The 26,474-nt window shown below is 34.4% G+C and overlaps 1 protein-coding gene across 1 annotated transcript; it reads right to left on the bottom strand.

Moving 5' to 3' along the window:
• Window positions 1-605: 605 nt before the first annotated feature.
• Window positions 606-22,433, bottom strand: LOC117917818 (cyclin-C1-2-like). Its single transcript, XM_034834230.1, has 10 exons — window positions 22,328-22,433; window positions 22,105-22,211; window positions 19,020-19,059; window positions 16,080-16,124; window positions 12,724-12,842; window positions 12,498-12,612; window positions 4,254-4,298; window positions 2,673-2,820; window positions 1,259-1,371; window positions 606-1,150 (listed from the first exon to the last, which is right to left on the bottom strand). Exons 1-9 carry the CDS (start codon window positions 22,357-22,359, stop codon window positions 1,267-1,269), a joined length of 756 nt encoding a protein of 251 aa, XP_034690121.1. The 5' UTR covers window positions 22,360-22,433; the 3' UTR covers window positions 606-1,150; window positions 1,259-1,266.
• Between the last annotated feature and the right edge of the window lie 4,041 nt (window positions 22,434-26,474).

Genomic DNA, 26,474 nt, shown 5'->3' on the forward strand with positions numbered 1-26,474 from the left:
ATATATAAGTAATTTGATTTTATAGATATATCCATATTTTGATACAAAATATTAATGGAGAAAAATTCATCAACTCATAAAAATGTTCAAAAAAATTCAAAGAGATAATAATAGATATTTTGAAAATTGTTTTGTTGAAAAATTGATATATATATATATATATATAATATTTATCATATTCAACGATAATATCGATATGCATAAATAAGAAATATATAAATTTTTCAAGTAATAATAACATTGGATGCGTTAATAAAAAATATAAATTTTATAAATATATATTCATAATTAAATTACATTAAACATTATTCGAAAATAATATTATGATATTTAATAATAATATATTCGACTTAAAAATATATTTAATATTAAAATTATGATGTATTTAATTTAAATATATTTAATAATATAAAATAAATAATATCTTGATTTATAATTTTTTTATTCTTAACAACAAATTAAATGTGATCTAAAAATAAAATGATTAAAATTGATTTATTTTATTATCTTGCTTTTCTATAGATATTTGTATTTATACTTATTAAAATGAATTTAATTAAAGCTATATCCTAAAAATAATAAACATTCCTATCAAAAGATCGAAGTGCCCAATTGATTAACTACTTAAGAATCAGGTAAGCAAAGCAGGTTCGAATCCTCCATCCTACCTCCTGTCGAAACACAACTGCCCCACCCTGCTTGGGTCTGAATAGTATTAGTAAAACTTGCCATGAAAGTAGGGAGCAATCAAAATTGCTTCTCAATGAAAGCCCCCCTTTTTCAAACTCAAATGGAATGATCCACCTCTTGAATCAAAGTGCACTCAATTGCAAGTCTCATCACTTTTCCAGGTTTTGATACAGTTTGTAGTAGATAACGTCAGCAATTTATCTCAATCATTTCCAAACAACTCACCTGAAAATTGGTCCCTAAGATTTTTCAGTCAGGAAACTCAACTTATTTTCCAGAATGCTGCATCAAATTACTTCTCTGATACACTCAATACCCCTGCCATGGTTGTTGCAGTATCCATCCATCTCTTACAGCTGAACAAACATGGTACCTTCAGAAAATTTTACCCCTAGTGTGAGCCTTCTTCGCCATTTTAGCTCCTACAGGAATGTCCTACCATGGGTGCATGGCCTGGTTCCTGTTCGTTCAAGACCATCCACTTCATTAGAGAATAACAGGTGAGTGTATTTTATCAGGGAAATCAAATGAGTAGAACCTTTTTTTATTAAATGAGTGGCAGACTCACCAAACCATTTATGATCTCAAAGCTAGCTTGTTGAAAGTGGTAGCGATCCTGTCTTCAGTGATCGTTCTGTGGCTGTCATAGAAATCTAGTATCTCCATTGAGATATTTTTTACCTGTCAAAGTACAAACAGGGTCATAATATCATCACTCCAATAAATGAAGAAGCATGAAAACTATATTTATGGCCTTAGAGGAACTCAATTGCAATTATTAACTATCACATTGGCTCTAGTAACCTGCACCCTATAATATCATCTGACATTTTGCATTCTTACTGGTGAAATAATGTCAAGATCTTAGAAGATTTAGATTCAAAAGATAAAAATTATAGATGGATTCTTTAGAAAAGTTAATCTTACAGAATGTGGTATGGAACTATCAAGCAATTCTGTCAGGCTCATGTTTAACTAAATACGAAGCAATAATCTAATAATAGGAAAGGACTTTCCATAAGAATAATTTATAATACTATCTATTAGAGAATGATAGACATTGTGAGTTCAAATTCTAAAAGCTTAAGTTTTAGGAAATTTGGTAGTGTTAAGCAATAATGAGACAGACTAATGTGGCAAAGCTTGTAGTGAACATTGTCGTGTATTCATATGGGGACAGGGGCTGGAGAAGAGTAGATGGTCTCAAACAAGAGTGTCCTGGCATGGCAACCAAATATAAGTAACAATTCTCTGGCATGAGTGGACTTTTCTGTTTTAGTTTGGCAAATAATCACTTGGGTTATGTTTAGTTCCCAGAAAATTTGAGGAAAATTACAAGGGAAAGAAAATAGAGAGAAGTATAAAGAAAAAAAAAAGGTAAATAAAAAAATAAATTTAAAGTCAATATATTATTTTTATATATTACTTCAAAGTCATTTCACTTATTTTAAAAATGCATGAGTTTCTAACTAATTATTATTATTATTATTATTATTATTATTTTCATATTTTCCATAGTAAAACCAAGCACCAAAAAATCATTTTTCTTATCATTTTTTTCTTTCCTCGGTACTTTTCGAGAGCCAAGAATAGCCTTAGGGTTTTGATATTCATTCATAATGAGGAGCTATGTTGCATGAACACTTCAAATCAAGTGAATTAACTGTATCAAACATGAATGACAAGGTGCAGGGTGTGTTCCTATGCCTGTAGAAAAAGAAAAACATTCTTATTTGATTGCAAAGTAACCTTAGACTCATATCAGATATTCTTAGTCATACACTTGAATTTGGCCTAGGGATAGAATCAGAGGAGAGATTAGATTATTTAGTTGTGGGCCCTGTCCTAAGATCTGAGAATTAAACAAATCTGATACTTTAATGCACATCAACACCCAATACTTGTACCCAAGTCCATGTAACATAGATGACGAGACACAAAGATGTTATGGCAAGGTAACATTTTAACTCAAAAAAACTTACCACATTCATGTCAACTCGAAGCTCTTCAAACCAAGCAGTGGTTTCTTTATCTTTGTGTACACTTGCAATGTATATGCAAGCTAAGGCAATCAGATGTGGAGGATAAATGAGAATAAGATCCATTTTGTAGGTGTCATTGACAATTCCCCTTTATGATCCAAAATTCCAACATTAGATCTTGTAGTACATGCACAACCTCACATACAAAGAAAGCTTGGCGGGCAGGAAGCTGAAAAGCACACAAAAACTGCCTTCCAAATATTTTTCTTAACAAGTAAATAATCCCCAAAATATCACAGAGAAAATTGTTTTCTTTAAACTGTGTTCGTTACTCATGGATGTTATTGAGGGGCAGAAACTTCTGTTTAAGAGTGCTTGGAATGCTGTGATAGAACCTTATTTCATTAGATGTTTGGTTCTTGGAAAGTACCAAGGAAAGAAAAAAAATGCTGAAGAAAATAGTTTTCTCATGTTTGGTTACACCAAGGAAAGTACAAGAAATAAATAAATAAATAAATAAAATATAATTAAAATTAAGTATAAATTTATGAATTTTTAAATTATATGATTTTTATATAATTAAGGAAAATATATGAAATGAGTTTGATGGAACATACAAAAATAAATTATTAATTTTAAATTTATTTTTTATTTTCCTTCATTTTTACTTTCCTTCTACTTTTCCTCCAATTTTCCGGGAACCAAACATAGCCTAGATGTTCTATTTTAAGTATGCCAACATTTCTTCATTGTCTTAGTGAAGTGTAATTATTTTAGCATAATGAAGGGAGGCAAACAAATGCAAAATCCATCGCCTCCAACTATATAATAACCAATGTAGAACTCTCACAATTTTTTTATTTTTCCTGAAATTGTTTCCTACAGTGAAACCATTTCCAGTTTCAATTTCCATGGAAGCATTTGAAGCCTAACAATAGGAAATTGGTGGCTTTAGATAGATAAAGTACAAAAAGGATTCATGAAATAGTAGAGTGAGCACTTTCTTGTTATATGAACAAGAAGACAATAATAGGAGAAAAGTGTCAGCACTGAAGACACTGAAACCACCAACAATCCATGAAGAGGTAAAGGGATGGGAAGGGTTTGTGGGTGGTTTTAGGTTCAAGTCCCAGTGGGGGCAAAAATTTACCTATCAAAAAAAAAAAAAAAAAAAAAAAATAGTATCCAACACTAGTACTCAAAACCAACATACTCAAAGACGAGTCAACAAAACCTTAATCCCAAATAGCTTGGATCAGCCTCATATACTGTGTAAGTAACCCATAAATCATCATATGATCTTCAAACCAATATTTCCTTCTTTCTTTCTCTTCTTTACTTTTTTTCTTAATTTTTGAAAGAAACAGTAAAAATGTGTAAATTGTTTGAGCTTTCATTCAGCTGTTTAGTGCCAGCTTTTAGCTAAAGCAAAAGCCACAGGTACAATGGCTCTAGCAGCTATAGGAACCGATACAACCCATATAAAATTACTTGTAAAATGAAAGAATAATGAGTAAAAGGAAATAAACCCAAAAAAGCATGCTGACATGCGTCCAAGCAGAAACTTAGCTAGATTCTTACCAAGATAACTGAGTTAGATCATTCAGGTTGGCATCCTGAAGCAACCTGCAAAGGAAAAGAAGAGAAGCTTACTGTTGGACAAAACATTCAATGAGCACATAGTCTAGCACCATAAAAAGAACCTGACTTGAGGTGGTTAAAAAGCTACCAAGAAGAACATAATTAGCGATTTGGAGCCTAAGGTAGATCATTCTGGGTGAACTTCAGTATTCAAGAACCCCAAGTGGAATGGCTATATTGAAGAAGTGGGAGAGAATATGACAGGAGGGTGCAGTTGATCTATTAGGAAAAAAGGCACATAGGCAAAGTCCACAACCTGAGCATACCTTGAATTCCATGACGAGTACAATCAAGAAAGCATGACAACTATAATTTCATTGGTCCATAAAAATGTGAGGTAGGGGTGGCACATGCCTCAGGCCTCGGTAAAAAATTTATGTAATTTTGATAGGCCTAGACCAAAAATTAACATGGATTCCAGAGGATAAATTTCTTTAAACATCATATATATAGATATATCCATATGCAGCATAAGAATACTGCCCTAACAATGGATTCAAGCTTATCTAAAAGGAAGGGGTAAAAAAGAAAACACACACACACACACACACACCAACCAAAAAGCAAAATCAAGAATGGAAAGGAATGCCAATGAATTGGATTATGCTCATTCTGATTCCCGAATAGGAGTAACAATTAAAATGAAAAAGAAACAAAATGTTGGGAATTGTGGGTAGATCTTTTATGTTCTTTAATATGTATGGTTCTTTCTTTTTCTTCCAGCAGCAGCCAGGAGAATAGGCAACTAAGTTTCGCATTCATATCAACAGATAGGGGAATCTCTATTGAACCAAAAATAGCAGCACTTAGGCCACCAGAATCCTTCAAAATTCCAGTCATACCTGTATCAGTGATTAATGTCATATTTTGTATAAAAATAGGGGCGATGATCACATCTTTAGCTTGATTTCACCATTAAAAGCACCCCTCAACTAAGCAATTGTATATCATCTTGTGTATGCCCGGTTTTCTCATGTTTTCTTTGAGTTTTTGATGTTTATAGGCACCTTTCATAAATAATGATGACCTTGAAATCCTCTTAGGACATCTTGGATGCAAGGATGAAAGGTGGATTGAACCAAAAGACCAAAATTGCAAGAAGTTCTCGGGTGCTGACCCTGTCTGACCAGTAAAATGTTTTGAAGCAGTTGAAGGAGCTAAACATGTCCAACGAAGCTGAAACAAATTTTATTGGATTCCTCACTTTCCAAACTTAAATTTGACCAATTTTCAAAGTTTTTGGAGGTTGTTGCTTGAGAATAAATTGAAGAAACACAAGTGATGTTCCAGATTAAGAGAGTGCCACCAAGAGCTCCATAAGGGCACCACTCCCTAGTGGTGCCGCCCCCTTCTTTTAAGAAGCACGTGATTGCAACCCATAAGCGACCTTTTTTAATGTTTAAACCCACAGAAATGGGCTAAGCCCAATAGATTACAAATTATAAATCATCCTTTGGCATGTTTCACGTAGAGGAGAGATACTCTCACATGAGAGAACTTAGGGCTTGCTTAGGAAGGATATAAAAGGGGAATGAGCAATCATTGAAAGGGGCAGGATCCCTTGGAGGGGGATTTGTCTACTGCATCAAACAACAAACTTGGGGAATTTGGATTTTGAAAAAGCTGTCTTTGAACTGTCCATTGGTTTTTAGGTTTTTCAAATCACTTTCTTTTATTCGCTTTTGACAATTATCTAGATTTGATTTTCATTCACGATGTATTTAGATTGTTTCTATTAAATTTCAATTCATGCATTTTCAAATTCATTTCAAGTTCTTGATATTTATTTTATTGTTCTTCAATCTAGTCTTTCCATTTAATTTACTTTTAATGAATTTTGAGCAGTTATTTAGGGTTGAGGAAAGGGAGCCCTAGGGCTTCCCATTCTTCCATTGGAATGTATCCTTTCATTAATAATTGTTTTTAATTCAAAGTACCCTATCAAGAGAATTCCATTTATTCAATAAATAAAACAATGTATCTTTATTTTTGACAATTGGAGATTATAGGTCTCAATAGGGTATCCCAAGCACTTAATGGTAAAGCCGTTTTAACTTGAGCCGACCTTAATTAAGCCCTAAATACAACAATTGGACAAATAGTTGCAATATCAAGGATCAAGAAAACACTAAACTTTTATACCTAATTAGAGATTGAAGCCTAGGATCCCCATAGGGTATTCCAAGCACTTTGGAAAGTCATCTTGACTTGGAACAACTCTATGTAAGCCCAGGACAACAATTTTCAAATCACTAACTCCATAGGAAAACTTGAGATTATGTAAAGGGGATTCAATTGATGAGTGAACACTTTTAGATGGTATATTAGTAATAAGGATCATTCCATGGTAAGGAAGGGACCCTAGGGAATCACCCTTCCTCAAATGTTAGTTATAAATTAGTTAAGATTCTTTTTAACCAATTCTTGTTTTTCCCACAACAACTTTCTTGCCCAAAGCAAGAATTCAAGAAAGAGTTCTCCACCGCCTTTTCTTTTATTCTTGAATCTCTCCATTTCACCTGCATTCCTAGCTCACTTGAGGTTCAACACCCAACTCACTGGGTTTTTAAAACTACAACCACACCTCTACACTTGGGGAACCACCAGACTACATACACATTTTGGCGAGATCAATCAGCAACACAGCTCAGGTCGAATTATAGGATCGGGTAATTTCCTTTTTCTGTTGTACATTCTGATTTTTTTTTTTCTTTACCAAGTAAATTTTGTTTTTAATTTCTCATATTAGGAGTTATTGCTGCTTTCCCTCCTAGATAAATGAGGTATTTGCTGCATATCAGTGTAAGTACTAGGAATTCAGGAACTTCATGGGCATGTCCTGACTTCTAAGCTTTAGGTTGGATATATCCATCCAGCAGACACATCAGCACTTGGTTCTTGAACCCAAACTTGCATACACAAGGCAACAATTTTGGCTAGTTTGAGAAGCATGGCAATTTTATTAGTTCCCATTAACAATGCTTTTCAAGGCTCTCGCATCTCAGGTAGTGCTAGCTATGCAGAACTTAGAAGATTACATATATGCGACATGCAGTGGGCTGTACGTTTCATATGTGGCTATTTTTCCAAATATTGAATTCATCCAAAGCACCATATCATAGGACACTAAACCCTGGTATTTTCTCTAGTTAGCTTGGCATACATTAATGTCCATTACCTAACAGCTTTTAGCTTTCAAGTCAATTGGTATCTTAATATGCTATGATAACCTTGTTTTTAAAGATGTAGGCCTTGGGTTTGAACCTCATTATTAGTCTATTCCCCATTTATTTTTTTTAAATATAGAAAATTAAGAAAATTTTCAACTACAAAACAAAGCAATAATGTCAAAACATGTTTTATTGTGGAAGTTCGGTTGTTGTAGTGAAACGTTCTGAAGTTACAAATTTGTAAATCATCAATGAATTTATGGGAGATCCAAGTATCTATCAAATGTAACAAGGTAATTTTAGAAAGTGAACATAAATCTGAAGCAATGTAGATTGAAATGCATTAGTGATACCCATTAGGGTTTAAATCAATTAGAGATATGCAAACAGAATTAAGATGTTTAAACACAAAGCAACTTACTTTCAATCAAGTCTGCTAAACCACTAATAAACGTCAAATGATAAAACAAGATAAGAGTTTAACTTTCGCAAGGAACCATCATACAGCTCTTAGATCCACAAAAGTCAAAAGGAGGAAATAAAAACTGGAAAGAGGAACAAGAAAAAGGTAACAGAGAAATCCAGAATTAAAGCTTCAGGCTTACACAAGGTCAAAAGAGTATGCAGTGGGAACCCAACACAATGCCTCCCATAAACTACCATTATGGCATTTCAAAGCTTGCTATCTGAGGGGTTATAATACTTCAGATGAGCTAGCACTTAAATTAGGTGAATTCAAAATCGCATTGTTCATCTTTTCCTAACAAGTCCATCACAACCCATTATGCGAAAAAGTCTAGTAGTTTGGCTAAGTTTAGCCGTTATATTGGAATGCCGACGGAGGGATTCGAAAGGGAAATTCTGTTATTACTGAAAAGAATGAAAGAAAGGAAGATTCAGAGAGGACATTTGGATGGTAGAAAAAGGAAAAAATTGAAGTCGTCAAAATTTGAAAGAGAATTGAGGAAATTGGAATGGACAGTGAACTATATTGGAGGAGGAGGAGAGGAAGGGGTAAACACGTGCAGGTCTAAATGAAATTCCGTATGCTCACTTGGAATGTAAGAGGGGCCAACAATTGTGACAAGAGGAAGGTTATAAAAGCTCTGATAAGGAAGCATAAGGTGGATCTGGTTTGTCTCCAGGAAACTAAGATCCAAGACATGTCTGAGGGTATTATTCGCAGCCTAGGGGTGGGAAGATATCTTGATTGGGGGGCAGTGGACTCAAGAGGGGCAGCTGGTGGTATAGTGGTGTTTTGGGACAATAGAGTATTGGACTTGGTTGATATTCAAAAAGGATTGTTTTCCATTTCCTGCATCTTTAAAAACAGTGAGGACGGCTTCATGTGGATGTTTACAGGGGTATATGGCCCGATATTGAGGAGAGAAAGGGAGAGTTTTTGGGAGGCGTTGGGGGCTATTAAGGGGCTCTGGAATGGGCCATGGTGTGTGGCAGGGGACTTTAATGCCATCCTAAGTCCTGAAGAACGCAACAGAAGGGGGAGCCTGAATTCGAATATGAGAAGGTTTTTAGAAATCATAGAAGACCTAGAGTTAAAGGATATGCCCTTAGTCGGGGGCCCTTTTACTTGGAACGGAGGGGTGAATAATCAGACCTTCTCAAGGCTGGATAGGTTCTTGATTAATGAGGGTTGGGACATCCACTTTGGTGACGTGAGGCAGTGTGTCCTTCCAAGACCAGTCTCCGATCACTTCCCGATTCTGTTGGATGTAGGGGGTGCAAGAAGAGGTCCCTCCCCTTTTAGATTTGAAAACATGTGGTTGAAAGTGGAAGGTGTGAAAGAGCTTATGAAGTCTTGGTGGGAGGGTGTCAGAATCAATGGATCAGCAAGTTTCATTTTGGCTGAAAAAATAAAAGTTCTGAAGGCTAAGCTGAAGGAGTGGAATAGAGACTCATTTGGCAGGATTGAGCTTAGAAAAAATGCGGCGTTGGAGCAGGTGCAGTTGTGGGATGCAAAGGAGAAAATTAGAAGACTGAATTTGGAAGAGCTGGAAGCTAGGAAAGAAGCGAGGGAAGATTATAAAAAATGGGTTTTAATTGAAGAAATCAGTTGGAGGCAAAAATCTAGGGAAGTGTGGCTGAAAGAGGGGGACAGAAATACGGGTTATTTCCACAAGATGGCTAATGCCCACAGGAGGAGGAATAATGTGGACAGAATCAAGATTAATGGAGTTTGGTGCACAGAGGAGAATGGAATTAGGGAAGGGATCCTCAATGCTTTTAAGTTACTGCTGTCCAGTTCGGGGGACTGGCGTCCTTCTATATCCGGGCTGCAGTTAGAGACTCTGGATCAGATGGATGCTAGTACGTTGGAGAGCCCGTTCACGGAAGAGGAGGTGTTCAATGCATTGTTGAGTTGCAATGGGGATAAAGCTCCAGGGCCAGATGGACTCTCTATGGCTTTCTGGCAATTTGCTTGGGATTTTGTGAAGGCGGATGTGTTGTGTTTTTTCAAGGAATTCTTTGAAAATGGAAAATTTGTTAAAAGCCTAAATGCAACTTTTTTGGTCTTAATTCCAAAAAAAGTGGGAGCTGAAGATCTGGGGGACTTTAGGCCTATAAGCTTGGTGGGTAGCTTGTATAAGTGGTTGGCCAAGGTTTTAGCCAATAGGCTAAAAAGGCGGTTGGAAAGGTGATTTCCAAGGCCCAAGGGGCGTTTGTGGAAGGAAGACAAATACTAGATGCAGTACTGATAGCCAATGAAGCCATTGATTTGACTCTGAAAAATAATGAGAGTGCCATCTTGTGCAAGTTGGACATAGAGAAGGCCTATGACAATGTGGATTGGACTTTTATTCTCACAGTTATGCAGAAAATGGGTTTTGGGGAGAAATGGATCAGGTGGATTAAATGGTGCATTTCGACTGCAAGTTTTTCTGTGTTGTTCAACGGAACCCCTACAGGCTTCTTCCAAAGTTCAAAGGGATTGAGGCAGGGTGATCCCCTCTCCCCCTATCTCTTTGTTATAGCAATGGAGGTTTTTAGCGCTTTTCTCAAAAGGGCTGTAGAGGGAGGCTATTTATCGGGGTGTAGAGTCAAGGGAAGAAGTGAAGAAGGGGTCCTTATATCCCATTTGTTGTTCGCCGATGATACTTTGGTGTTTTGTAAGCCGTCTCAAGACCATTTGACTTATCTTAGTTGGTTGCTTATGTGGTTCGAGGCCGCTTCGGGATTGAGAATAAATTTGGAAAAAAGTGAACTCATTCCTGTAGGAAGGGTAGAGAATATGGATCACCTTGCTTGGGAGTTTGGGTGCAAAGTGGGTAGTTTGCCGTCCACATATTTGAGGATGCCCTTGGGGGCTTCTTTCAAATCAACATCAGTTTGGATGGAGTGGAAGATCGCTTTCGTAAGAGGCTAGGAATGTGGAAGAGGCAATACTTATCCAAAGGAGGGAGGATGACCTTAATTCGAAGCACGTTATCGAACTTACCAATCTATCTTATGTCTTTGTTGTGCCTACCAAGTGTAGTTAGACGGAGACTAGAAAAGATTCAAAGGGACTTCCTTTGGGGTGGGGGTAATTTGGAGCGAAAGCCTCATTTAGTGAGATGGGAGGTGGTGTGCTTGAGTAAGAAGAAAGGGGCTTAGGGGTAAAAAACCTATATATTCTCAACAAGGCCCTTCTTGCTAAATGGAATTGGCGGTTTGCTAATGAGAGAGAAGCTCTATGGAATCAAGTGATTAGAGGGAAATATGGAGAAGAGAGAGGGGGTTGGTCCACTCGGGAAGTGAGAGAGGCTCATGGCTTAAGGTTGTGGAAAGGGATAAGGATGGATTGGGAATTAGTGAGCAATAGGTTGACTTTCATTGTTGGTAATGGAAGGAGGGTGAGGTTTTGGAGGGATAAGTGGTGTGGGGATTCTCCTTTGTGTTCGTCCTTCCCGTCTCTATTTGCTCTGACTGTTGAGAAGGAAGAAAGTGTGGTAGATGTTTGGGATTCCTTGGCGGAGGGGGGAAGGGGGGGTTGGAATCCATGCTTTGTAAGAGCTTTCAATGATTGGGAGGTAGAGGAAGCGTCAAGTTTCATGGAGCGGTTACATCGTCATAGAATTATTGAGGAGGTGGAGGACAGGGTATCTTGGAATGAAACTAAGAGTGGTAAATTCTCGGTTAAATCTCTATACTTGGCCCTTGAAGCGGGGGGTTCGGCTCGGTTTCCTTCAAGCCTTATTTGGAATGAGAATGTGCAGCCCAAAATGAGCTTTTTTGCATGGGAGGCTACGTGGGGCAAAGCACTAACTTTGGACAAGGTGCAGAAAAGAGGATGGGCTTTGGCAGATAGATGTTTTCTGTGTCTTGAGAATGAGGAGACCATAGACCATCTCCTTCTTCACTGTTCAAGAACAAAGGTTTTATGGGATCTTCTCTTTACTGTTTTTGGGGTTTCTTGGGTGTTGTCTTCTTCTGTTAAAGAAACACTTCTAAGCTGGCATGGTTCTTTTGTGGGCAAAAAGCGTAAGAAGGTATGGAGAGCGGCTCCTCTGCACATTTTTTGGACGGTTTGGAAGGCGAGGAATTGCTTGGCTTTCAAGGATGATATATTGTCAATTCAAAGATTGAAATACTCTTTTATTCTTTCTCTTTGGGCTGAAACAAAATTATTCATAGTTGATTGCCCTCTAACTATAGCTAATTTCATAGATTGGATGGGCTCTAATTAGGGTTGTATTTTGGGGCCTTGTGTTTTTTTTTTAAGCATTTTCTAGAAGGAGGGTGTATAGGTTTGTAATTCTTGAGCCGCCTTCTTGGTGTCTCTTTCTTTCTTTAATAGAATCTCTTTTACCGATCAAAAAAAAAAAAAAACATTAGGCTAGTCATACTATGTGGACCAAACACAACTTATTACATATGTGAAAAAGTTCTATTTATTTATTTATTTTGAAATTCGAAAGCAATAGAGGTTGCTGAGACAATGCACATTAAGGATGGAATGCAAGATAAACATACATATACAGTAAAATAGATGATAAACATGAAATGTACTTACTGAGACAATGCACGGTAAGGATGGAATACAACTAAATAATAGTTGAGAGCTTCTAAGATCTTCATTTCCATTTCAAGTATGTCCTTGATCTCATACCTATACTTTTCATCTGGATCTGCAAAGCAAAAGTGTCAGGCACTCAGTTCTTACGTTAAATAAAATGTCAACCACAAGACTGGAGAACTAAAACCGCAGTTCAACATCATGCTGAGTAACAAGTGATTACTTAATTTTCTGACGTAAAATACAAGAAGTCTAGCCTGCACAGTGCTTTCTTCTGCTTTTGCAGCCAAGTACAAGCTAGTTGGAGCCACAAGACGTGGATCATATTCTGTCATAGCTTTTCTGAAAGCACAAATAAAAATTAAGCTTAGCAAGAGATCCAGTCCGGGGTTTACAGTCTGCCTGAATTAATTTGTGAGAAGAAGTGCTTAAAATGCTATCTTGACAGAAACTTCAAGTGTTTGACCAAAAAAAATCTTAACATATGAACTGATATTTAAAGAAAAATACATGCAAAATTTCAAGTTTCTGAATAGAAGTGCTTAAAGTGCAAAGTCCACATAAATATGAAAGCAAAACACAAAAAAAATTAAAAAAGGGAGACATTTTTCAATATATTGTGTACTAAGCATGTTGCCTACACGTTCAATTTTCTCAAAGTTGCAAGCCAATTCATAGATAACCCATATTATGAATTTATATGAGCTCTGTTACAGTATAGCATTTTATATTATGAATTTAGACAACGGAATGGGACAGTAGACTTCATGGATGACTCATTCTACTTTAAAGCTGACCCACTGTCACGCAGATGAACGATTTGGGTTTTAAGACACATTATGATCTAAATCCCAAAAATGAAAATGAAAATGAAAATGAAAATCCAAAACAATTTAAAAATCTGCTACCATCAACTTGCAGTGATTGTTGATGAAAACTGGAAGACATTAAAATAAATATATTTAAATCAAATTAAAGGTGGAAGGAAAATTGAGGAAATAAATTAGATAGGTTTGCAATAATGGATAAGGCACAGTTTTTGCACCTGAAAAGGCTTAATGGATCTGATTCAAAATTTGCCTCTGACAATAAATGCCATTGTATTCACTACAACAGAAAGTATTACTGTCAATTAATTCTCACAAGGAATATTAGCTGAGTTCCGTGATTAACGGGCCGAGATCAGGACCATCTGGTATAATTTTTAGGACAGAAGAATTTGAGAAATTCAGAAAATTGGGAAGAGATGCTAGTATTTAGCACTTCCAAAGGGTTTGTCAGACTCCATAACTATAGATGAATGACTTTTTAGGGTATTGATCTCAGAAACTTTAAAAAAGATCTGAAGTTGGATGAACAATTAGGAACTAAATGTATAACCATATGGAGACCTTAGATATTTCACTATTTTAATCTGAGAATGTGTCAGTTGCTAATCAAGATAGATACTATAACGGTGTCAGACCTATGTAATCTTTGATTAAGAATGTCAAACATAAGAAAAACAGTGTAATCAAGGTAACTAAGCAGTGATGGAAGTGCTAACAAGAATGAAAAGCAATGCAAGATATGACAAGGGAACAAAAGTTGGGAAAGCAGAATTTAAAGAGCATAATATACATTATGAACCTAAATACCACAAGCTTAAGCTTTTAGGAAAATTGGTAATCCAACATGGTATCAGAACCTCATTTGGTGGGAGGTCATGTGTTCATGCCTGACCACATATTTATTTTCTAAATTTATTAAGCCTAAAAAAGGCTAATTATGATTGTTTGCCAAGTCTGTGTATCGCTCCACATGCAGGTACGGACCACATTTGAGGAGGGGTGTGAAAGAGCATAATATACATTTGAACCCAAATCTTACAAACTTAAACTTCTAGGAAAATTTGTATTTCAATAAACAATATGGAGGATTTATATGATTTGAAATGTGAACTTAATGAAAATAGAAGCTAAAAAAAACTTGTTTGACAAACCAAAATGTGAGCTTTGGGGATTGACTGAAAGTTTTCAGAAATGCTTAAGATTCAATGATTCACTATTGAAAAAATGATTAAGAAAAATTATGAAGGGAGAGATCTATGGGAAACCTAGTCCTCCTATCCCTAGCATTTCTGTAAAATTCCATAAATGTTACCAAGGCATTTTCATATTGATTTTTCAAAGTTCCCAGAAGGTTTCACCTAAATTATTGAGAGGTTTCATACCAGCTCTGATTGCAGGTTTGAAGTGGGTTTCCTAAACCACAAAGCACGGGTTTACATGCTCATAGTTATTTTCCCCTCCATAAAATTATTTTCACCTCCATAGAACTTGAGATAAACATACATGTGCTTATTGCATATGCAAACAAAAGGAAGTAATTTTTACCTCAAATTTTTTAATGAATTTTTTTTTGATTGGCAAACACACAATAAACATATAATAGAAAGGAGCCCCTTGAAGCAGGCCCAAAAATATACATGGAGTATACAAGAGGCGCCCAAGGGCACGAAAAGAAGCAAAAATACAATACCAGCCCTCACCTAGCACCTAGCTAATAAAAAAAACTAAGTAAAGAGAGAGGACCATCATTTACAACTGATTTAGTCCATACCCAAAGATTACAAACAAAAGAATTTTTCAACCTATTCATTGATAGCTCCTCATTATCAAAAGCAATCCTATTTCTTTCCTTCCACACCACCCAAAAGATACACAAAGGGGCTGCCTTCCACGCCTTTCTGCGCTTCTTGCCCAAATTAAAGCCACTCCACCCGCTAAGGATATCTCTAACCGAATAAGGCAGGACCCAAGTAACACCAAAAAGAGCAAACAATAATTCCCATAACACTCTTGCCTTGGAGCACTGAATAAGAATATGATCAATAGACTCTTCTTCCTCACAGCAAAGAAAGCATCTGTTAGCTAAACACCGACCCCTCTTTTTAAGTTGATCCAAAGTTAGCACCTTACCCCAAAAAGCTTCCCAAGCAAAGAAACAAATTTTTTAATGAATTTCTTGCACTATATATTGAAATCTTGTGTCTAAGAAAAGGAAAAGGAAAAATTAACCAAGAGTCTTATAATTTCTTAATCTTTGAACCTAATATTACTAAAAGTGGTTCTAGAATCACAATATCAATCACCAAATATATAGGAATTCCAAATGAGCAGCAAAATAAGCAAAACAATTCTGGAGTGCTATAGGTAGAGTATGGTCAATAACTTGTAAAATGAATGAATATTCCCTGCAAAAAAAAGTTATTAGAAAAACTTCACAATCCCATTCGAGATCTTCTGGGAATATTTGCCTGAACATGACAGGACGCAGTCTCCAATCACCTGAACCCCAACACAGAAAAAAATAATTATACAAAACTACTTCATCAATAAATATATTAGGTAGATTTTGGTTATCATGAATAAGGTATTACACGGTTATCCAATGCCAGTAGAGTAATCTGCGTTACCATTTTAGTATAGGTCTCACAGATCACAAAAGAAAAAATAGTTCAATTAAATTATAGAACACCCATGGAGGATCATCTAATACAAAAAAAAAAAAAAAATTCCACGATAAGAAAAGCATTACCTGGTGTAAACACGTCTCATATATGTAATGGCAGTAGCTACAACCCTGAAATTATTAGAGATTGCATTAACTGCTGTTTTGTTGATATCAACGGTGATCATAGGCAAAGGGTATACAACAAAGGCTTTTCTTGATAATAATAAATAAAATAATAAATTTCATTATTTTGATTAAAATCCTTGATCGATTAATTGAACAGTGCGAAGGGCAAATTTTTATTATAGGCATTTTATTGACCTCAGAAGCATTCACCAAAAACAAATACAACTTGACAGAGAAATCCTCAAGCCAATAACTTCTTAGTATCTAATTTAAATAGACTTTGAAAAGTGACCATAAAATGTAACCCTTATAGTTTAAAGAAGATTTTAAGGAATGGCATCTAAAAAAAACTAGTAACAACCATAGATGCCTAGTTTTCCACTGACATATAGACTCACAAAAAATATGAAATATGTCTCCTAATGATACTTGGATGCACCTCCAGAATCCATGCTGTTAGCAGGCCCAAGCTTTGCAGAATTATTCACAGGGTGCCATAAGCATTTATACACGTCTTCTACACCCTTGACCTCCTGGTTCTCTTTCCTATGCTTAGAAAAGGAGGAAACTTAAATACTTAGCCCTAAGTGGACACTACCTGTGGTAGATGCCCATAAAAGTTGATGCCTATATGTGGTGGACACAAAGGGATGGTCCCTTACCCACCTCAAGATAGAACCATTCACCATATACTGTGAAAGAGAGCTTGTCACTAACATGCAAAGATTAGGAAGCATTTTAGCTTTACTAGCCTATTCCCTCCTTATGAAAAAGATTAGGAGATCAATGTGGGTTGGAGGAGGTTGGTCAATGTGGTGGAAAACAGAGCAGCTCTGACCAAAGAAGGAGATCATAAGTCAAACTGAAAGCAGTGGGAAGAAAAAGAGAAAATAGAGAAAAGGAAGAGCACATGGGGAAGAGGAGCCCTCTAAAAACCCAGCCAAACCTTTTCAACTTTTAACAAAGCAGGCCAACATGAAAACTATTCCACCTCCTCACCGTCATCTCTATCTTCCATTTTTGGATGGATTCAATTCAATTTTACCACTGCAGGTCTGAAGCACTGCCACTTCCATTATATCTTTTAACTCTTTACTTTCCAACTTCCATCATCAACTCTCACCCCCCATGCCTCTACTTTTCCTCTTATTTTTCCCTTTCCCCCACTTGCCATCCACCTCCCAACCCCACATTCTGCCTCTTTGAATTTCTCACTCCTGCTTTACTTTTTGATGTTTATAGTTAGTGTTGTTAGAGGAGGTTGGTCAACGTGGGTGGTAAGCTGTCCTAGATTGACAGCTGAGTGAAGCAGAGTCAAAAACAAGAAGAGATTGGAGAGAGGGGCATTAACAACCAACACCCCCCCACACCCCCCCACCAAAAATAAAAAGGTCTCAAGTAGAGAGTCTCATTTGAAGAAAAAGTGAAACCGAAGTGTCTTCTTAAAAACAAGATTAGGAAAACGCTATCACACAAATGTCAGAATGATGGCAATTCACCATCATGCCACATGAAAGGCTTATTTGACAGTTAATGCAAAACCTTTTGCCAATTGCCAAAAATCATAGGTGTATTCTTCATAATCCTCCAAATCTGATTACCGAGAAAGGATGATAACATCAGAAACTGAAAGTATATCTGTGATTGGATTTCATGAAAATATCTAAAATATTGAATGGAAATTCTGGAAAAAAAATGATTAAAACTTATAAAAATGTTAAAAAAACTTTGAGAAATAATAAAAATAACTAATAATACAATTATTAAGTTGTTTTATGTAACAAAATGATATATGTATAATACTTGAAAACATATTTAATACTAAAATAATGATCTATGTAAGTTGGATGTATTAAAGAATATAAAAAAAAATGATAGTATACGCATGATCATTTTTTATTTAAAAATGTCTATTATTTTATTTACAAGTTTATGTTTCCCTTGTATTTAATTACTATTCAAAAGATAACAAAAAGAATTATTAAAAAGATTATCAGGCAGTTTAATGGAATTTGAAAATTGGTTAATTAAAGTTTATTTATTTATCAAAAGTTTATTTTTAATGTTTCATTTTATTAGTAAGTTTTAAAAGAGATAAAAAAAAGGCGTACACATTTTATGTGCACAAATAATATACAAATGAAAAGTGGCTTAGTTGTAAAAGCCCCTAACTTGTACCATGGGAGGCTAAGTTTCAAGCCCCCCTTCCCTCATTTTTAATGTGAAAAACATCTGTGAAGGGCCCAAGAAAGTCACTAATATCGAGGGAAAGCCAACAATAGAATTTCCATGATATCAAAAGATGGTAAGAAAATTGCCACAAAATAAAAAAATCAGCCCAAAATTCTCTGGAATTTGCCGAAACTTCAATTTTTAGTACCAACTTTGCAAAAGAAATCACTTGAGCCTTCTTTCTAAAAAAATTGTACTTGAGAGAATAGGCTCTCCAAATGACAACCACTAACTAGACTCTAAAAAATCTATTTTAAGATCAAATATACCATGCAAGAGATCACATACTCAAACATATGCAAGCTAAGTTATAACTCATAATAATGGTTGCTCAAGAGTTGACCAATACACAACACAAAAAAAGGAATTAACCATCCTAATTATTTCCTTCTAGGGGCAAAGATTGTACAAATTAATGCATATGAACGAAAATTAATAGCAATTCAGGAGAAAAACCAATCTGACCTTCAGAAACTGACAACCATCCTAATTCTTTGGTAGTCTAGTAGCAGCACTAGTACAATTTCATGCATATGAACAAAGATTAATTTCAACTTTATAAGAAAAGCAATCAATCTTACCAAAAATACCAAAAAGAATTCGTATATCGAGTTCTAAATGTAAGATGTTGGAAATGGTATAAAACAACAAGAAAATAAAACAAACCTTTGCCTCACTTTAACATTTTGACCCAATCTCCCAATATCTGGAGAAAAGAATAAAAATACAAATAAATGTACAATGATGAATATACGCAAAATAAAGTATTAGCATTGTTCATGCATGTATGCCTGCTTTTCAGCAAACATTTTCAGTGAGAATCTCAAGAGCATATCGAAGCAGAAATATGATGACAATGAAGGAAGAAGCAGAAATATTTGTTTCATCAAGACAACACAACTAATTGCAAAGGAATGTAAGAGGCAGATACTTCGTACAATAATTTCTGCACACTCTTCCAATATAAACCTTTGAAAATCCATACTTTTTTCTCCTTGAAAGTTCCAATACATGATAATTACTCGTCTCATCAAGCCAACACAACTAATTGCATGAGAATGTAAGAGGCAAATACTTCATATGATAATTTCTAAGAAGAAGAAGCACACTCTTTCAATATAAACATTTTAAAATCCATCATTTTTCTCTTTGAAAGTTCCAATGCATGATAGTTACTAGGTATGGGTATAGGCATGCAAATAAGAACGTTAGCAACTAAAACATCAAAAACAGAAATATAAGAAGGCAGATTGTTATGCATGTGACTAGATATATACACATTTTTTGTGTGTGAATGTCTGCATGTGTGCATGTATATTACTTGCAAATGTATTGGTACATTTTTTCCTATAATCTTCTGATGAGAAACCTGATTTCAAAGAAAATTTTCTGTGGAAGTTCAAGATATATACGTGTAATACATTTGCACCAAACAATTTGCATTTGAACAAATTTTAAAGATAGCTATTCCTCCTTTATGCATCTTATTTTATGATAAAGTTTTGTTAAAAATCTATATTACAAAAATGTGGTTCCCTTGAATCACATTGGGCAAATGCAACGGCACATTAAATGTAATCCAGTGTGCAGATTCCACTGAAGCACCACAATAATGATAAAATTAAACTAAGTATTTACCAATGCTCTAATAATACTCAGACTCTATGGCTGCAAACATTTGAGTTTAATATTTCAAGTTTGTAGCACAGCAAATGTTGGAATATTATTCATTTCATTCATGCTAAAATAACTTGACTATATTTTACCAAATTAGACAAAGTTGGGGTGGGGGAGAATTTTAATTTGACTCTTTATTTTAAAGTTCATTTTATAAACTGATCCTCTATTTCTGAAAGAAACTAAGATTGTAATTCACCATGAATTTATTTTTCTATGTATTTTATTAAAATGAAATAGCATATAAGGTCCATTTGGTAAAACACTTTCAATTGAAATAAGAGTGTGTGTGTGTGCGCGTGCATATCTGCATATGCATGTTATGTATGGGAGTTGCCTGTATAGGTGCATGAGCAGCAAAAGCAAATCAAGGTTGATCCAAACTGTTGATTTCGATTAGAATATCTAAGCAATTGTAGATTGTAAATCAGACTTCTTATTTAATTCAAATTTCTGTGTGGGGTTGAAGAATTTTTTACATTTACTTATAGTAAAATTTCCAGGCAACCATGGAAAGATTTATAACCAATTTACAAATGGTATGTTCTAGATGAGCTAAATAGGCACCATAGATGTTCCCCCAACTTGCAGGGCCATGCCCAGCATATAATCTTTTCTGATATTCATTGACTAACAATGGCATTAAGGCACTTGGATATTGGGATTAACAAACCAAACGGGAGAAACTAAGTCCTTCAAAATTACACAAGTAAGCTGTTTTCCATACAATTAGCTGAAACAAAGTTAGAAACACAGCACACTGGTAAGACATCATATACAGCCCAAAAAAACTCAAACAAACCCATCAGTTAAATCATTGAGATCATTGATGAACAATAGAATTTCATAAAAACTTCAGAAATTTTAGAAACCAAGTAAAATAGGAAAGGAACAGAAATCTTGATAAGAAATGCAGTAAGCTAACAATATATTATTCATAGGCTAAGGAAATTCCAAAAAGAAAAAAAGGAAAAACAATGAAATTGGCTATCAATAAATAACAACTCCCAGATAAAAGAACCACATAAAAAATCCTAAAATTTTCAAAAAACCAAGTAAAATCCAAGGAGAGAAACTAAAACCTAAACAAGAAATGCTGTATGATAATAGAAATTCTTTAGAACCTAAGAAAATTCCACCGAATAATTCAAAATCAATTATAGAAGCTCTCAACAAATAACAGATACCTAGATCAAAGAAATACATATAAAATCCTAAATTTTCATAAACCAAGTAACATCCATGGATAGCTACTAAGATCCCAAATAAGAAACACAGACCAATTAAAAAAATTCTTTACAGCCTAAGAATACTCTGCAGAGTCCATCACAACATTGATGATAGAAAATAATAAAAAATGCTTAGAAGACTTCATATAAAACACCTCAAATTTGCAAACTTAGTAAATTCAGGGAAAGGAACTTGGACCGAGATACAAATACACTAGGCTAAGAATCTTCAATATCAAAAGCAAAAACTATTGATAAATAGAAGATATCCAGATGAGTCTATCAAAATCCTAAAATCACAAAAACCAAGTAAATATATGGAAAGAAACTCAAACCCTCGTAACAAACACAACGAGCTAAGAAAATTCATCATTAAAAGTAGAAACTATCAACAAAAAGAAAATGCCCACATTAGAGAAACTCATATAAGATCTCAAAAATAAACTTTATTGAAATTTTGAAAGGAACTCAAACCTAGATAAGAAACACAACATGACACCCACACAAAAAAAATACAGGTTAAGAAAATCCACTATCAAAAACAGCAATTATCTGCAAATATAAAATACCCAGATAAGAGAAACCCATACAGAATCATCAGATTTCAAAACCCAAGCAAAAGGTAAGAGACAGAATATAATACAAACATCAATTTACATGATAAGAAATTTCAAATCAAAGATGGAAATTATAGGAAAATAGCAAACATCCAAGTGAGGATTTATCATAAGATCCTGAAAAATTTCTTAGAAAACAAGCAAATTTCACGGAAGAAACTCAAACCCAGATACATAAATGAAGACTGACAGAAGAGAATCGTAACAATAATTATGAGAGGGGAATACAATTGGCCATGTTCATCTTAATGAGCTTGAAATCCTCAAGAGTTATGCCCTTCTCTTTGTCAAGAGGTTGCACCACATCCACCTCTTCTTGGTCGAGAAGTTGTTTGCTGCATCAGCAAAACACATGGTGGTAAATACACAGAAAAACAAAAACATTCGAATTCAAAGTATAAACAAAAAAATTGAAGGTGGGGTTTGCAGATTAGCTGAGTTTAAAACTTACTAGTGAGACGACGTCCAGAAATTGGCAGCCATGGTTGACGTAGAAAGGATTTTGGGAAGAAGAAGTCTAGTTTTCGAACCGTTCCAACTTCCAAGCCCTTTTTATGCTAAACAAATGAAGAAATAAATAAATAATAATAATATATTAAAACCATTTGCGAGAGTATCTAGGTAACTTACCTAAAAACCTCTCTCAATTGTTGGGGGTGGAAGGAATAATCTTCATGTCACCTTCTGATTTGTTTAGATTAGATTGGGATGCATATTATTAAAACAATTCAACAATTTTTAAATTTAATGTGTAATTATTGTATGAGTCACGAAATGACTTTCTATATGTGACCAAATGTCACATAACAAATTTTAATTTTCTTCTATGATAAAGCATATAATTTAAGACATGAATAAAGAGTTTAAACCAAAATAGTGCTTTTTAAGAAAAAATAAAAATAAAAATAGATTCCTTCCCAAAATATTTATCAATCTACTCCTATAACCATGTAATCATTCATGTGTGACTTTTTTTTCCTTTTTCTTTTTCGAGTTTAAAAAGTTTGTGGTTTTAGTTTGAAATAGTTACCAACGGTGGTTTTAAAAACCACCTTTGGTAATTGTGTTTTTAAATCCACAATTATTACTTATGATTTTAAAATAAGAAAATAATAAGAAAATGAAACTTAATGTTACTATTTTGATAAATATTTTTAACATAAGTTTAGCTTGAGATTTTTTTAAAGAAAAAATAGGTTACTTTGATCGGAAACTCAGCAAATAAAAATATTAATGATGATGGCTCTCTTAAATGAGATTATGGAACGTGTAATATTGACCGCAAAACAAGTTATATTTTGGCTAAAAAAGGAAAATAATGATTTAATGGGATCATTTTATGTAATTATCAAAATGAAAAATGGTAAATTTGATAATTGAAGGTCTTTAAGAAATTCAAAATGTAGCATCTCCTTTCTTTTTTATATTTATATCATCAATTTGTAACTATCATGTTTACATATGGGATATCATCAATTTCTTTTTTATATTTAGACAATCAATAAGAATTCATTTTACATTACAATTAACAATTAACAAAATTATGGCTAATGCATCATTGTGGGGCTAAATAACTTTCTCATCCGTCCTTATTGTGAAGACTATATGGTAGGTTGTGGAGTTCTTAGATCAACATCCTAGAAGATTCTTGAAGAGTGACTTTGAAATGGGATTTCATTTGAAATTTAAAATGCCTCATATTCTCATGAAGAGTACATTTTAACCTCATTTTTTTTAATATGAAAAAGGCCTATGAAATTATAGCACCATCTCATTTCTTTTTTCACCTACCTATAAAAAACTTTACTAAATGGCTATGTTTAAGGTTGTTAAGGGGTGAGTAAGCGATATCTTTGAATTGAGTTAAATTAAGTGACCCAAATTGATAGGCTCAAGTCACTTAAGCTTAGTAGGAAGCCTATAAATACTCATCTTAGGGTTAGAACTTCAATCTTGTTGTCTCTCCCTTCAATCCAAAGAGAGAAAATTCTAGCCTTCAACCCAAAGATATCCACTATCTTTGTGCCTAAACTCAAGAAAGACCTATCGGGTGGATGATAGTTGAGTTTACAAGATCGTTTGTAGATTTGGAGTATTCTACACTAACAAGAATTTATTTAGGAACATTCAAATAACAAGTATGACATTACTATTTAGATCTATGGTATTGTTTTTGGTTTTTGAATACATTGTTTTCCGCTATGCTTAGATCTAAAGAGTCTAGGATGGGATTACATGCACCCTAATGATCCAAGGCTTAGGAACATATTAATCTTGGGGTTCTCAATAGAAACATCCAATACTCTAAGCTAACATGCACAACTATTTTTTGATTTAGAGGCTCAACTAATTCATATAACTGAAGCTTTAACTATGTAAGAAAATGAAAGTTGCCAGCTCGACCACAAACAAATCCCAAGGGGTAGTTCATGTTATAGGAAAAATCAAAAATAGAAAATGCCAAAGCCATCACTCTTAAGAGTTAAGGAAATGGAAGAAAAGTCAAAGCAATCCTGCTAAATCCAAAACAATAGGGATTTTTTTAACCCTCAAGGAAGTAATTTTGATAATGACAATTTTAAACCTGAAAGGAAACCCTGCAAAGCAAATGAAAATAAAGGAGAACAAAGGAAGCTTGAGAAAACAAATTTAACTCTTTCTCCATTTCCATTAACTCTACAACCTAAGAAAAAAGAGCTTAATGAAGAGATGATAGAAATTTCCAAACAAGTAAAGATAAATATTCCTTTCTAGGATGCCATAAAACAAATTCCCTCATGTGCTAAATTTTTTAAAAACTTGTGTACCATCAAAAAAGGGATGAAGGTTTAGAAAAGAGCTTTTATGGCAAAACAAGTAAGTGTTATTCTACAAAACAAGACCTTCATGAAGTAAAAAGACACAAACTACCTAACATAGTTATTTCAATGGGTCAAAACCATAACAAGAAAGATATTTTGGACCTAGGTGCCAATGTGAACTTATCACCATATTCTCTTTATTAGAAACTGGACTTAAGAGATTTGAAGCCCACTAGAGTGACACTATGCCTATCTAATAGGTTAGTGAAAGTTCCTAAGGTAGTTGTTGAGGATATGCTTATACAGGTAGGTAGGTTTGTCTACCCAATAAATTTCATTATTCTAGACACTAATGAGAAGGAGGAGAATCTCATTCCCATTATCCTAGGAAGAACATTTTTGGCTATTTCAAATGTTGTAATCAATTGCAAAAATGGCCATATGCAACTCACTTTTGGTAGTATGACTCTTGATTTGAATATCTTTAAATTGATAAAGCACTAGTCTGAACTAGAAGACTTTCCTAGTGATGAATGTTATCTGATTGAATCTTTAGTGTACAAACATTTATGAGCAAGTTTTAAAGAACTTAACAAAATTGTTGAAAAAAACCTTGAATGATTTGATGATGTTTATGCTTTTCAAGGACAGGTATGCCCATCTAGCTATGAGGATTTAAAGCTTGAACCAGAAGGAGTCACAATAGCACCTATCCTCGAACAAAAACTAGAGCTTAAGTATTTACCAAAAATGTTTGAAGTATGCGTATTTAGCGGATAAGGATATCAATCCAATGGTGATATCATCTATATTAAATAGTGAGCAAGGGAGAAAGTTGATTACTTTGTTCAAAAACCACAAAAGAGTGATATGTTGGACCTTGACCAATTTAAAGGGAATTAGTTAATCTGCACCCATAGGATTTTCTTAGAGGGGTCCAACCCTATTCAACAACCTCTTAAGAGACTGAATCCAACGTTGAAAGAGGTATTGAGAAATGAAGTAACAAGATTACTAGAGGCAAATATCATCTATGCCATTTCTAATAGTGAGTGGGTAAGCCCTATTTAGATTATCCTTAAGAAAACTAGCCTTACTATGGTGAGAAATAAGCATAGTGAGTTAAAACCTTTTAAGATTCCCACTAGTTGGATAGTATGCATAGATTATAGAAAACTTAATGTCTCCACTAGGAAGACCACTTCTCATTTCCATTCTTTGATCAAATCTTGGTGAAAATTATAGGTCACCCTACTATTGTTTCCTAGATGGGTATTCAAGCTATTTTCATATTTCCATTACTTTGGAAGATCAAAAGAAACCCAGTTTCACATGTCCCTGTGGAACCTTTGCTTATAGTAGGATGCCCTTTGGATTATGTTATGTGCCTGAAACTTTCCAGATGTGCATGTTAAGTATCTTTGAGGAAATGATAGACAAATTTGTGGAAGTTGTTATGGATGATTTAACAAATTATAAAGATTCCTTTTACCAAAGTTTAAAACACTTAAAGAAAATATTAATTAGGTGTGAGAAGACTAACTTGGCATTGAATTGGAAAAAAATGTCATTTTACGGTGTCATAAAGAATAGTCTTGGAACATGTCGTCTCTAAAACAGGAATAAAGGTGGTAAAGCCAAAGTAGATACCATTAGAAGTCTATCCACCCCAAAAACTATCAAGGATGTTAGATTATTTCTAGGTCATACTAGATTTTATAGGAGATTTATCCAAAACTTCAGCAAGATTGCTAATTCTCTATGTGAGTTATTAGCTAAAGATAAAGATTTTGTTTG

The sequence above is a fragment of the Vitis riparia genome, chromosome 7, assembly GCF_004353265.1.
Source record: "Vitis riparia cultivar Riparia Gloire de Montpellier isolate 1030 chromosome 7, EGFV_Vit.rip_1.0, whole genome shotgun sequence".
NCBI classification, from domain to species: Eukaryota; Viridiplantae; Streptophyta; class Magnoliopsida; order Vitales; family Vitaceae; genus Vitis; species Vitis riparia.

What these genes read in the sequence shown, in the direction of transcription:
- LOC117917818 (XM_034834230.1), bottom strand. Translation starts at nt 22,359, where the DNA reads ATGGCTGCCAATTTCTGGACGTCGTCTCACTA. An exon ending in TAAGATGAACATGGCCAATT is followed by an intron (nt 19,060 to 22,104) that starts GTATTCCCCTCT and finishes TCTTTTCTCCAG; the next exon opens with ATATTGGGAGATTGGGTCAA. An exon ending in TTCGAGTTGACATGAATGTG is followed by an intron (nt 1,372 to 2,672) that starts GTAAGTTTTTTT and finishes GTACTTTGACAG; the next exon opens with GTAAAAAATATCTCAATGGA.